The sequence below is a fragment of the Trichoderma virens genome, assembly GCF_000170995.1.
Source record: "Trichoderma virens Gv29-8 chromosome Unknown TRIVIscaffold_86, whole genome shotgun sequence".
Lineage (NCBI taxonomy): Eukaryota > Fungi > Ascomycota > Sordariomycetes > Hypocreales > Hypocreaceae > Trichoderma > Trichoderma virens.
In genome coordinates, this window is record NW_014013663.1 from 535,201 (window position 1) to 549,083 (window position 13,883).

Genomic DNA, 13,883 nt, shown 5'->3' on the forward strand with positions numbered 1-13,883 from the left:
TGTGTGGCCGACAATTAGAAATTCACCGTGCATTATAGACATCGTTAATATGAGGTCAAACTCAAAGTTGTCAAGTATGCAATGGATGACAATTCTGCTTAAAGATGTGCACAATTATGCGTAATATGCAAGTCATCTTGTAACCTAAGGTTTTACTTATTGAGAGCATTCCATGAAGTCAATATCTATAGAAAAATACTCGGCAACAGACATGAGCCCATACCAGACATGAGCCCATACTCTAAGCACCCGACAAACATCGTTCAAATACATTTATCGATTCTCATAGTATGGTTGGAGCTCATTCAGCTCCTCCTTGAGCTCCTGACCATTGATCACAATGGGCTTGCAGTCGAGCAACACCCACATCATGCGGCCGGGCAAAGTACCGTTACCAGTGATGTTATGCCACTGATGAGCACTGGCACGCTGGACGCTTACATCACCTTGACGCATGATTCGCGACTCACCCGAGTCTAGGATCAATTTGAATTCGCCCTCAATAACGATGCCATAGTCCAGTGAGACAGCGCGGTGCATGGGAGAAATAACATTCGGAGCAAAGTCAATCATGCGGCATACAGAGCCGTTGTGAATGTGCAAAGGAGGCTGCGGGAAGTCAGTTCGCTGACCAACAATGATACAATATCGCGACAATACTTACTTCATTCTCTTTAGCATACTTGAGGTCAACATCACCGTTCATTTCGACAGGAGTCTCTTTGGTTGAGTAGATGATGTTGGCAAGAGCCTGCTCATTGCCAATGATACGGTGGTGATCACCGCAATCAGTCTGGATGAAGACGCCTTTGCCCTCAGCATTGTGGCCGGTGATGTGTCGGACAGTGCGGCGAAGGCCGGGAGCCGGGAAAGTGCTAACATAGCCAGCACTTGTGAGTAGAAGCTCAGACTCCTGCGGGTTCTGCTGTTGGTCCGCCATGGATACCTGTGAAGTGAATTGTTTTGGTTCAGAGAGTTTGCTAATGCGGAAATGAAAGATGACTGTCAACACTTCTGTTCATAAACCAGAGTAAAGTGAGGCTAATTAAATAGCCATATTGCTGCCAAAGAGCTCCCACGCGAGGAGTCTTGAATCCCACCAACAACTAAACAATCAAGCCATGCCTCTGTTTGGGCGTAGACACAAGGATGGTGCTCCACCCCCATAACGCATTGGTGACATTCAACGGCTCGGTCTGCAGTAAAATCGGGATCGGGCCGTTACTTTGCAAGCATAGAATCCCTTGCTGGACAGGGCCCATTCATTACATTATCTCGATCTACTTTCATCGACTTGCATGAGGCTAAAGGATGAGGCTGAGGCTGAGGCCCTCTGGTCGAGCGGGTGCTAGGATTCTCGACCAACCGGATTTATTGCAAAACAAGCCAAGAGTCGAACATTGCATGAATCCCCACCCCCCTTAGACGTGACAAGTAAGCGTGGTCCCTCCATCGAGGAGGAATCCGCATCCCGTTGCATAGCTAGATCTCGGACTGCAGAAGAAGATCACCGTATCCGCCACCTCCTCCGCAGTAGCGATGCGACCCAAAGGAACCATTCCCTTGACCCAACTGTCTATTTCCACACCTCCGTCTCGCGCACTTTGGATCATGGGAGTCTCCACCCACGTGGGGCAGACACAATTGACTCTGATCCCATGCGCCGCATTATCGAGGGCTGAAGGATTTGCACAAACCCCACGTCAGTATTAAGATGCTTCCAAATGAGGCAATTCCCGCCAGGGGCCGAATGTTACATACCGGCATTCTTGGTCACACCAAGCACCGCATGTTTAGCAGCGGTATATTGCACCAAGTGAGGAGCTGCAGCAAACGAGTTTCCGGAACCCAGAGTCACGATTGAGCCGCGAGCCCCTCCTCGGCCCGGGTTTGTAGGATCAATTGGCCTGAGTTCTTGAAGTTGCATTGCGGCCGAGACGCTCCGGACTAGCAAAAATGTCCCCTCTACGTGAATCTGGAGGAAGCGGCTGAACTCGCCAAAGTCTGCCTCCGATATGTTCCGTGCTAATTGAACTCCGATCTGCATGAAGACAGGCCCATCACATTAGATCCATGGAACAATGAAGCTTACTCACTTCGACATAGCAAAGAAGTAGGGCGCTACTTACACCGGCGCAGTTGATGCAGTAGTCGATTCTCTCAAAGATCTCAATCATGTATTTGGTTGCCTTTTCCACGGACTCTTCCTGCGAGACATCGACTTGGAACGACTCAACCCGGAAATTGGTAGCAGTTGCTACACCTCTGCATTCGGTGGCAACGCGATTTGCGGCTTCAAGGTTAATGTCCGCGATAAGGATGCCCTTAGCACCGCCCTTGGCTAGGCCGAGGGCGCACGCTCTTCCTATGCCGCTTCCTTGAAATAGTTAGCTTTTTTTTTTTTATTGAAGAGTCTGGTACGGCTGTGGCATGAGGATTGCGCTTACCGCTCCCAACGACGAACGCGTTTCCATTAATGTCCATAGCTCAACAAGAGAAAGGGTTCAATTATGATTAGAGAGGACTGGGAAACCGGAGGAGTGGACACGGGAGTTGGAATGAAAGGCAACGGTAGATGGGATTAAGATATAGTATTTCTTTACATTGGAAACGGCCGAACCAAGACCGTATATACCCGTGGATCCATATACATGTATGCAGGGTCGTGATTCTATCAACCTAATCTTCTCAGCAGCTTCAATTAAGGAATACACTACGATTACATCCTGATTTAAGTTCATGGTTTCTAGAAGCATTAATACTGTAGGCAGGCGTTGCTAACAATGTATTCGTTATCTTGGCTACCTATTTTTATCTTGATAGCACTTGGATGCATGTTAAAGTTTGAACTACAAGACGTAAATATTAACTCCAAAACCCAGAGAATTACATTGTCTCACGAGATTTATTTCGGCCTTGCCACTTATTGAGCCTGTATCTTCGACGGCATTTAATTTGTACGTATGCCATGGTGGGATATCGCCGCCGGTCCGAGCTTAAGAAGGAAGATGGACGCTCCAAATCAACTAAGCAAGAAGAATATTCCGGCGTATTCAAATTGTGTATGCCGAGGGCTGATGAGTGGCAGAACGAGTCCTAGGGCCGAAGTACGCAAAACAGTATACTCATTTCGCCGAAATCCCTGCTGCATAGAGGGTGTCTGCCTTCATCTTAGCTCAACCTGAACATTTCTGTACCGAGTTCGTGGTCACACAACACGTGTGAGACATGCGTTACCTACGAATTCAGAGCATTTATCGGCGAAGGAGACACAAAGATCCACAATACAGGTACAAGTCCTGAGGCATATTGTTATCGATGGCTTTCGGAATCGGCATATGTCATTACCCTATTTGAACAACCCCAAAGCGAGGGCCGTTAGCTGAGTTTGGGCGCCTTACTACAAACTAATTCCTTCGACTGCCTTACGGATGAAGACTCCCGCCATTCATACGTATTATTTGGTCAACACTGCGTCCTTTGGGCGTTTTTCCCCTTAGCGCTTACCAGCCTTGTTCATTTGCTCATAATGGAGTATCTAACCTCGTGGGCGAAGGGAGTCTAGACTCTGGACTATCCAGAATCATTATCGCTTGGTGTATGATGTTAGCACATCCCATAGAGACAACAGCTTACACAGTGGTTGACTTGTCACTTGAGATGAGCCATGCTAACTTTTAGTATGGTTGTTGGTTGGTAGGATCTCGGCAACTTCCCTTTGAATTATCTCCTTGTTATGACGCTCTCAGAGTTTGCGAATCTCGGGGCGTTGGAGAAACGAAGGGGTGAGCGGAGTGTGCCCCTCCTTTCTATGCCTCTGGGTGAAATGTGTGCGTCTGCAGTATCAGTACATAATTATAACTTCTGTACACAACACAGTTGAAAATATTTAATAAGACTTCATCTCTCGCGGGCATTGGATCTCCAGATCAAACCGCAGTCACGCCTGTTTGCGCCCTCTTTCTGAGCCATCACCATAGATCCCAAACACCATCATATCACATTCTATTCATCATGTTCACTCTTGAACCTGCTTTGGATATTTCTTCCGACTCGGAGTCGTTGCTCCGCAATCATTCCAAAGAGGCCATTGTTGTTACAGAGACGTCCTACTTGAATGATGACATACAGGAAACTTCCGGGCCCTCTAGTGATTTTACCGTTGAAGATAATACGGTGTGTATTGTTGGCATGGGTCAGTCTTACACAGCTCCTTTATTTTCGAAACGTCTCCTAATATGGACGCTCTGCATTTAGCTTGCCATCTCCCGGGTGGAATTACCTCGCCATCAGGGCTTTGGGATTATGTTTACAACAAGAAATCTGCACAATGCACTGTGCCGCTGGATCGGTATAACATTGAGGGTTTCTACCATAAGGACGGAAGCAGAGCCGGTGTTATGAGTGTCGATGGTGGATATTTTATTCAAGAAGATGTTCGCAAGTTTGACCCTTCATTCTTTGGCATCAACAACCTCGAGGCTTCTTACATGGACCCTCAACAGCGAAAGCTGCTTGAGGTGGTCTATGAGTGCTTTGAGAACGCCGGTCTATCTATGGAAGATGTGTCTGGCTCCAATACAGCAGTCTTTGTTGGCAACTTTACAGTGGACTACTCGGTAATGCAATCCCGTGATACAGATTATGTTCACCGGTTAGCCGCCACAGGTGGTGGTACCTCGATCATGTCGAACCGTATTAGCCACGTCTTTAATCTCCATGGCCCAAGGTAAATTCAACCCATTCCATGCCCATCTTGACACCTGATTTTTCGTTCGAGTCTGATTATCTAGTTTCACTCTTGACACCGCTTGTTCTTCCACCATCTACGCTCTCCACCAGGCTGTGAATGCTATCAAGAATGGTGATTGCGACGCTGCAATTGTCGCAGGCGCTAATCTGATTACATCTCCCGAGCAACATTTCGGAACGGCAAAGGGCGGCTTTCTTTCGCCAACTTCGGCTTGTCACACATTTGATACATCAGCGGATGGTTATGCGCGTGCAGAGGCCCTCAATGCCATCTACATTACACGACTGTCATCTGCGATGAAAAGTGACCGCAAGATACATGCAGTTATTCGCGGAACGGCCATAAATGCGTAGGTCCCTCCATTCTGTTCCGTGGAGAAAAGCTGCCTAGGCTAACAACGCGACGAAGCAACGGCAAAACTCCTGGTATTACCCTCCCGGATGCCAAGATGCAGGCAGCGGTCATTAGAAAGGCATACCAGAACGCGGGCCTTTCTTTTGCTGATACGGATTATGTCGAGTGCCATGGCACTGGTACTCCGGTTGGTGATCCTATAGAAGTCGATGGCATCGCGGCCTGTTTCGCGGGCCGCGAGGGTGAGCCACTAAGAATCGGATCGGTGCGTATTCTCTACTCAAACCACTATCTTCCCATATTCTGACTGAGCTCTCATTCAAGGTCAAAACAAACATGGGCCATAGCGAAGCCGCCAGCGGGTTGACATCCATCATCAAAGTAGCCCTTGCTTTTGAGCACGGCATGATTCCACCTACCTACGGTGTAAAGAACCTGAATCCCAAGTGTAAGCCGCCTTTCCTTGTCTTTGTCATTTTATATGTGCCAATTGAGATCAAGTTACTAACGGCTCCAAGTGAAACTGAAGGAGCGCAACATGAAGGTATTGACCGAAGTTGAGGCATGGCCCAGGGCACTTCGACGTGCTGGTGTCAATTCCTTCGGCTATGGTGGTGCGAACGGCCACGTTATCCTTGAGTCCATTGATAGTTATTTCGTCGGCTCTCTGGTCTCCTCTCCAATTACGAGGGCCCTATCAAATCCCTATGAATCAGAAAAGGACTATGTTGTCGTAATCCCATTCTCCGCCTCATCAGGCAAATCGTTGGAGGCTCGCCGCAAGCAGGCTATTGAGACAGTGGAAAAGACTGAGGCAAGCGCTTTGAAGCCACTTGCTGCTGCCATGAGCAAACGACAGACCAAAATGCGCCTACGAGACTATGTGCTTGCTTCCGCAAGCTCCAACTCTCAGCCATCGTTGATCGATATGACTGATGTCGGTGACAAGGCAAGCCCAGGCACACAACCTCTTCCATTTGCCTTTGTCTTTACTGGTCAGGGTGCACAATATGCAAACATGGCCAAAGAACTGGTGGAGCAAGATTTTGGTTTCCTAACCAGTATTCGGGATCTTGACGAGGTCTTGCAATCTTTGCCCGCTGAGTACAAGCCATCTTGGACTTTGGAGCAAACGATTCTCGATAAACCTGCTACGAGCAAGATCAACGATGTTACCCGTAGCCAGCCAATTTGCACCGCCGTCCAGGTTTCTCTCGTTAATATGTTGCAAAGTTGGGGGGTTAGTCCATCGGCTGTCATTGGTCACTCTTCTGGCGAGATTGCTGCAGCATACGGATCCGGCTTGCTTACTGCGTCTGAGGCCATCCTGGCAGCCTATTTCCGAGGCTTTGCTGTGGGCCAGCTTCAGTCTCGCGGAGCCATGATGGCTGTAGGAATTACCCCGGATGGGGCTATTGCGTTGATTGAGCAGCTTGGACTCAAGGAAGTTCGAGTTGCCTGTGTGAATGCTCCTGAGAGTGTTACCTTGAGCGGCGCTGTCAAGGATATTGACTCCCTCCAAGCTAAGCTGCAGAAGGAGAAAAAATTTGCTCGCAAGCTTGAGACTGGTGGCCGTGCTTACCACTCTCACATGATGGCTGAGATTGGTGACTTGTACGAGTCGCTAGTTACTCCGTATATCACCGTCAAGAAGGTCGCTGAAATGGAAGTCAAGATGTTCTCAACAGTTGGTCACTCAATTGATGCCCTTGGCACCGTTGATCTCTCTACAGAAATGGCATCGTATTTCCGGAAGAACCTTGAGCAGCCAGTTCAATTCAGTGCGGGATTGGCCAATATGATAACTAGTAACAAGTATCACTTGATCGAAATCGGGCCTCATTCAGCTCTTAAAGGGCCTATTCAGCAGATACGAACCAGCGCGAAGCGCGACAAGGAAGGTGTCCCCTATTCTCCCACACTCGTCAGAAAAGAGAATTCTTACGTCTGCTTGAAGAAGCTGGCAGGTACTCTCTTCTCCTATGGCCACAGCCTGGATTGGTATGCCGTCAACAATGTCCCGCGTTATCACGCGCTGCCAACTCCACCTCTCGCCTCTTATCCTTGGGATTACTCCAAGCCGCTGCCATGGCATGAGCCTCGAGCCAGCGTTGAGCACCGTCTTCGAAAGCATGTCCGTCACGAGCTCCTTGGCACGCGAGCCACTGCTGGCAATGGCATTGAATGGTGCTGGCGCAACATCCCACGAATGTCCGAGATGCCATGGCTGCGCGATCACAAGCTGGGAGAATCGCAGGTTGTCCTACCTGGCGCAGCATATATGGCGATGGCTATCGAAGCCTTTTCACAGGTTCATGAGATTAAAGGCAAACTAATTGCAGGAGAGCCGTTCTCTTTTGAGTTTGAGAATGTAAACATTAGCGCAGCATTTGTTGTGCCTGATGAGAACGATGCCGAGGCGGACAAGACTGAGCTTCACACACTGATGTCTCCCCGCAAAATTTCTACCGCAAACATATCCGGTAACTGGCATGAGTTCTCTATCTCGTCTTGGGTATCTGGAATTGCCACGTTGCACTGCATGGGTAGCATTCGAGTGATGGAGTCAACTTTGAAGCCCAAGGATGGGTCAGTCATGATTTCGGGTAATGGTCATGAAGTCTGGGGTATGAGCCGCTGGTACGCCAAAGCAAAGGAAGAGGGACTCAATTTTGGACCGACGTTCCAGTCGTTGACGAGTCTCCATACTGACGGCAACCGGACATCGACAGATTCTATCGCAACTACACTGCTAGACCCGCCTTCTGCAGCCGCCACTGGCATGTTCTATGCCGTACATCCTATCACCATTGATGCTTGCTTTCAGGCAACTATCATGGGCGGTACGGCTGGTAACATCAACACGCTGCGAGCTTACGTTCCAGTCTTTGTTTCAAGCTGTTCGATTCAAATTCCCCGGGGAGGTTCTGCCAGCCTGGGCGAGGAAGAAGTCAGGATTCATTCACGCATGGAAAAGACGGGCTTTTCGACTCGGGCTGTTTCTTTCACTCTGCGGCTGCCAGACGGTACGCCAGTCATCGACATGCCTCACCTGCGAATGAATGAATATACTGGAAAGGCCCCGGTTGAACCGGAGACTAGCATCTATCTCCAACGTCAGCCATGTCTTCGAGTGCAATGGAAACCGGATGTATTACGACTCCGTCCAGGTTCTGACGGTGCCATTCGAGAGTACATTGCCTCGTTTGCGGCTCAGCAGTCAGACGACCTGAAGGATAACGGCGCCCTTGTTGTATTCGCAGCTCTACTCGATCTCTTTGGCCACAAGGTTCCTCGTATGAGTGTGTTGGAACTGGGACAAGAGAGTCAGTGGACTCCCAAGGATTGCCAGTCAATTCTAGGCAAAGGTACTGCGTTCCCGCGGTTCCGATTGTGGAACGATGGGAAGCTTGGAGATAACAGCAAGATTATCGTGGACAACGCCAAAAATTCCGATTCCTACGATGTTGTGCTCATTCCTCATCTTTCTGTTTCGAATAAGATTTGGGCTGAAGCCGCAGATGCGATTATCTCTCTGATTTCCGACGATGGTATCATCATTACTCGTAGGAGTAAGGATGTCGTTTCTGCTCTCAAGACTAGCGGATTTGTGGTTCTAGAGCTCCCTAATGAGACTCTCGTAGCCGTGCGTAGCCCCAAGCAAACAGGCTTGGAAAATAAGGAAGTGGTCATCGTCAAGCCTAACGAGGCTTCTCCATCCATCAACTCCCTCGCAACCGCTGTGGCGACTCATCTAAAGAATGCCGGTGTTGTGCAGTTAAGAACGGTAACAATTGACAGCATCGAGACCGTGAATCTCAACTCCCAAGTTGTTTGCGTATCACTACTGGAAATGGAGCATGAGTTTCTTGCAACTATTAACAGCGAGGACATGGACCGCTTCCGCAAAATCACAGACAACGTGGGCGACCTTTTGTGGCTGACGGGAGCAAACATGCTATCTACTCCCAATCCCGACCTCACCTTGTCTAGTGGTCTCTCGCGAGCACTGATGCTGGAGCAGCCAGCTCTACGATACGCTATTTTGGATGTCGGAGCTGATATTTCCAAGCCTAACTCTATGGAGCTCATCTGCAATAGCGTCTCAGCATCTTTGGTATTCCGTCATGCCACAGATGACAAAGAATTCATCCAGAAGGACGGCATTGTTTACATCAGCCGCTTCGTCCCCGACGTCGAACTCAATGCCTTATTCAGACATCGCATGACTCCAGACTCTATGAAGCTGGTCCCTCTTAGGGAGGTTGGCCCAGCTAAGTTATCTATCGGTCAGGTTGGGATGACCGATACCATTCACTTCCAGCAAATCTCAGAGCGAAAGACGACGCCTCCTGCCGGCTTCGTGGATGTCGATCTCCGCGCCATTGGCCTCAATGCAAAAGACGTTTACGCGCTCAATGGCCGGGCTGAAACTCGATCGGCTACAACTGCGCTCGACTTTGGAGGTGTTATCTCAGCTGTTGGCCCAGGTATCGAGCATCTCAAGGTGGGAGACCGTGTGGCTGGCTTTATTCCTAATCATTTCGGGACAACCGAAAGAGTTACTGTGCAGGCCGTCCACAAGATGCTGCCAGAGGAAGAATTTACCGTTTTGCCTACTCTCTTGACTGTTTATTGCACTGCTCTGGTTGCTCTCCGTGACCGAGCTCATCTTCGCGCTGGCGAGTCCATCTTGATTCATTCTGGCGCTGGCGCCTTTGGTCTCGCCGCCATCACTATGGCCAAGTATATGGGCGCTACAGTCTTTGCAACTGTCGGTTCGCACTCGAAGCGCGAGTACCTCATCAAAGAGATGGGTGTTCCAACCGAAAACATCTTCAACTCGCGCAGCGCCTCTTTCATGGAAGACATCCTGGCAGCCACCGGTGGTCGGGGCGTCAACGTCATCGTCAACTCCCTCGTCGGTGACTTGATGCACGCCTCTTGGTCCTGCATTGCTCCATTTGGTCGCTTTGTGGAGATTGGCAAACGCGAGCTCATTGACGCAGGGAAGCTTGATATGCGCGTCTTCTTGAAGAATGCTACCTTTACTGCCTTTGATCTGTCCGAATTCTTCTACGCTGAGGACAGCTACTACCAAGATATCGTGTATGGCTACACCGCCGAAGTGATTGAAATGTATCGCGCCGGCATCATCAAGGCCTCTCCCATCGCAACCTTTGATGTTGCTGAGATTGGTCAAGCGTATCGATACTTTGGCAACAAGGATCGGGTGGGTAAAGTTGTTGTTTCGATGGAGAATTCCAGGAGCCTCATCCAAGTCGTGCCGGCATCCTACCAGTCAGTGTTTCATCCTGAAAAGACTTACTTGCTCGTCGGCTGTCTTGGTGGTCTCGGCCGCAGTCTCAGCCGCTGGATGATGTCTCGCGGTGCCCGCAAGTTTTGTTTCCTTGGACGTTCAGGATGCGATAAGCCCAGTGCCGCTGAGCTAGTGAACCGTCTCCGAGATGCCGGAGCCAGTGTCACCGTAGTCCGTGGAGATGTGTCTAACGAAGACCAGGTTCGTGAAGCTGTCGCAGCTTGTTCAAAGAAGGGCCCAATTGGCGGTGTTGTTCAAGCGGCCATGGGTCTCAGTGAAGCTCTCTTCTCCGTCATGACTAATAAAGCATGGCACACTGGTATCCAACCCAAGTGGAAAGGTTCCTGGAACTTGCATCACGCTCTGGAAGGCCATGATGCTGACCTTGACTTCTTCCTCTTGACTTCGTCCATTTCTGGTAGCTGCGGTACTGCTACAGAGAGCAATTACTGTTCCGCCAATGGTTTCCTTGATTCGTTTGCCAGGTGGCGCCGCTCTCAAGGCAAGCCTGCGGTGTCAGTCGGCCTTGGTATGATATCAGAGGTTGGTTACCTGCATGAGAATCCCGACATTGAGGCCATGCTCCTCCGTAAGGGCATCCAGCCTCTCAACGAGGACGAGTTCCTTCAAGTATTAGATTATGGTATATCTGGTCCTGGTAGCGACAGCGAATTTGGCCGTGGCGTGTCCATGACCAGCGAATCCGCCCACATCTTGACCGGCCTGGAGTCCTATGGTGTCCGCAAATTGATGGCTCAGGGATTCGAGGTCAACAACGGCGTGATGGATGAGTCTCGCACATCTATCCTTGCCGCATCTCTACTCTCAGAGAAAGATGCTAAAGAAGAGGAAAAGGGTGCAGATGTTGGCCAGCTCCTCGCCGCCGCTGAATGGGTCAAGGACGTCCCCGCCAATGCGCTCTCTATGTTGATACCCGAAGCCAGCGCGCCTACGATGCTAGATGCTATCCTACGCCTCACTAAGAAGCGCTTCAGTAACTTGATTTTGATGCAGCTGGATGCAGTAGATGATAGTGCTCCTCTCCCATCCTTTGGCGTCGACAGCATGCTTGCGGCAGAATTCAGAACCTGGTTCTTCAATACCTTCAAGATTGATGTACCATTCCTTGACATTGTCAGTCCTCAAAAGTCTCTGCATACACTGGCGGAATTTATAGAAGAGAAGCTAGTTGCCAGCTGGGCCAGTTGAAGGAACTGCTTCTACAACGTGGAAGCGCAGCCAAAGGCCTGATAATTGACTTAGAGATGGGTTCAATTCTCTTAACCTCAGCTGCGTCTCCAGTTCTGTGTCACTTTCTTTTTATCACGAATAGATTTCTTCAATTTATGTTAGCACATTCGACGTTTTTTTTGGTCAATATGAAATCTTTCTATTATTTCAAGGATCTCTTTCCAGGGTAGCGCTATATCTAGTGGTTCTGCGATGACACTACACCACATGCCATTGGGGAAACTCATACATGCCTCCTGTTGCTGCTAAATGTTAGAATACTATGAAAACTCCTTTGATAAATATAGTTGACAACATGGTATTGGACGCCCTGGAGATATTGAAATAATTCCATACCGAATCCCCCAGGCGCACTGAATCACGATAATCACTCAAGATGGTAGTGACTTAGCTCGCTATCCTTGGATCAAGAATGCGTTGGTACATCAGCAGAAATTTTCCAGCCTTAAGGATATATAAAGCAGACGAATTTGCAAAAATTGATTCTCGCCCATTGTCAAAGTCATTATGTCTCTCATATTCCAGGAAATTTTACAGGAACACTCCAACCTCACCTTTCACTCCAGCAGATCCAACATGGGGGTTTCCCTATCGTATGTCTTTCCATTATTACCCATCCCCGTCATATGATCATTATACCAGCTACCCGGTCAAAGTTGTCTGCGATCTATCATATTGCGGCTTGGTAAACTGGCTTGCTTGTTTTCAATGAGAGGGCGTGGCATCTCCACACGCTCGCGTCGCGAGAAACCGCGATCGTAGCCAGGGGTACTGTCCGGAATTCATGGATCCGCCCCACGAATTCAGCGCATGTGAGGCGACTAGTTTGCGAAGGTACCATGGAGGCGCGTGTTGCAAATTTGTTTGGCGCGGCTGAGGACGAACGCCGCACGCAAAAGCCGTTGGCCACGGAGCCAGCTCCGAGCCACAAGGAGCCAGTAGATGTTAAGGGACTGTACAGTAGGGCTACGATACATTATCTACGGGGTAATAAGATGCGGCTCTGTTGATAGACAGCTCTGATTCTGCTGTCCAGTGATTTGGGTATGAGCGTTTGTCGCCAGATAGAGAGCCAGTTTTTCTCCGCTTGGTCGTGATGTGGACAATACTACACGACGAAGCGGTGAAAGCGAAAGGGCGTGGGCTCTATAAATTTGATGAGATGTTGAAAATTCATCGACATCTACTTCGCAAGGCATATTTCCGCTTGTTGCTTGCCGTCTGTCTAATAATACTGTACTTGTACTGCACCTGGCTTGGATTTCTCCCTACAAACGCGGAAATCCGCAGAGCGAACCCTCAGTTTCAGAGACGGCCCAATAAACCGACGCTCCCTGATGAAGACCAGTCGTGAACCAATGGAAAACGCCCCAGCGGCGACACCGTTTGGCCGTTTGCTCTAGTACCTTTTAAATCCCATTACCCGCCCCTAGCGAGTCAGTGTTTCCACGCCGACCACTGGACTAGCACCTGTCATATCGCCGATAAACAGTTTTGGGGCGTTTTCTGTCCATCTATGTTCATGTACATGTAGTGTAGCTTCTGACGGGGTTTTCTGGAAAGTTGGCATGCGCCCCAGTCCGTTTCTCTCATCTCTCATTATTTCACCTGTTGCGAAAATGCGCCGGTAGATTAGCCATGACAAATTTTGCATTGATTCTTGTCGTAACTCATCCCTAAATAGGCTCATACCGGGCGTCGGACCGTAAACAAGGACGAAAAAAGGGGACTGGTGTCCTAAAAGAATGGTTTTACAGACGAGACGGGGCGGGCAACTACCGATAGCCTACTCGTACCGTATGGAGAAGCACTCTGCCCGTGTATGTACTGTCTTGAGTTGGACGGGCCGTCATTGGCTTCATCGTTTGTCGGCTGCGATCCAGCGCCCGCTCAGCAAATAGCCCCAAATGAGCCCATAGTCACGTAACCCACACCTTGGCGTCATTTTAAATGCCACCACGAGATACTTTGTACTCGTACTGCTTCCAGCTCGCTTGGAAACAAATCTTGTACATCAAAGCGCATGCTAGTATTATTAGTAGTAGTAGGATGTCTTAGACTACGGGCTCTACAGTATGCCTAACACGCAGACGACGTATTACTCTTCAGGGAAACGACGTGATATTCACTTCGAATCCTCCCGACCCAAACGCCAGTCTGTTTTCATCTTAATGAGCTCTCGAGCCTACGCCTACTAGTCCTAGT

General features: G+C 49.3%; 3 protein-coding genes across 3 annotated transcripts; 1 reads left to right on the top strand and 2 right to left on the bottom strand.

The window, feature by feature from the left end:
* Nucleotides 1-156: 156 nt before the first annotated feature.
* On the bottom strand, nt 157-940 carry TRIVIDRAFT_194203 (uncharacterized protein; the record flags this gene model as incomplete). The annotated part of the gene is made up of 3 exons (XM_014097161.1): nt 157-185; nt 330-609; nt 665-940. 3 exons carry the CDS (start codon nt 938-940, stop codon nt 157-159), a joined length of 585 nt encoding a protein of 194 aa, XP_013952636.1.
* Nucleotides 941-1,421: 481 nt separating this feature from the next.
* Nucleotides 1,422-2,484, bottom strand: TRIVIDRAFT_158432 (uncharacterized protein; the record flags this gene model as incomplete). Its single annotated transcript, XM_014097162.1, has 5 exons — nt 1,422-1,678; nt 1,762-2,041; nt 2,130-2,189; nt 2,262-2,377; nt 2,448-2,484. The coding sequence occupies 5 exons, from the start codon at nt 2,482-2,484 to the stop codon at nt 1,422-1,424; spliced, it is 750 nt and encodes a 249-aa protein (XP_013952637.1).
* A 1,754-nt stretch (nt 2,485-4,238) lies between these two features.
* TRIVIDRAFT_47407 (putative polyketide synthase) lies at nt 4,239-11,636 on the top strand (the record flags this gene model as incomplete). The annotated part of the gene is made up of 5 exons (XM_014097163.1): nt 4,239-4,729; nt 4,794-5,102; nt 5,162-5,372; nt 5,432-5,555; nt 5,626-11,636. The coding sequence occupies 5 exons, from the start codon at nt 4,239-4,241 to the stop codon at nt 11,634-11,636; spliced, it is 7,146 nt and encodes a 2,381-aa protein (XP_013952638.1).
* Nucleotides 11,637-13,883: the final 2,247 nt, after the last annotated feature.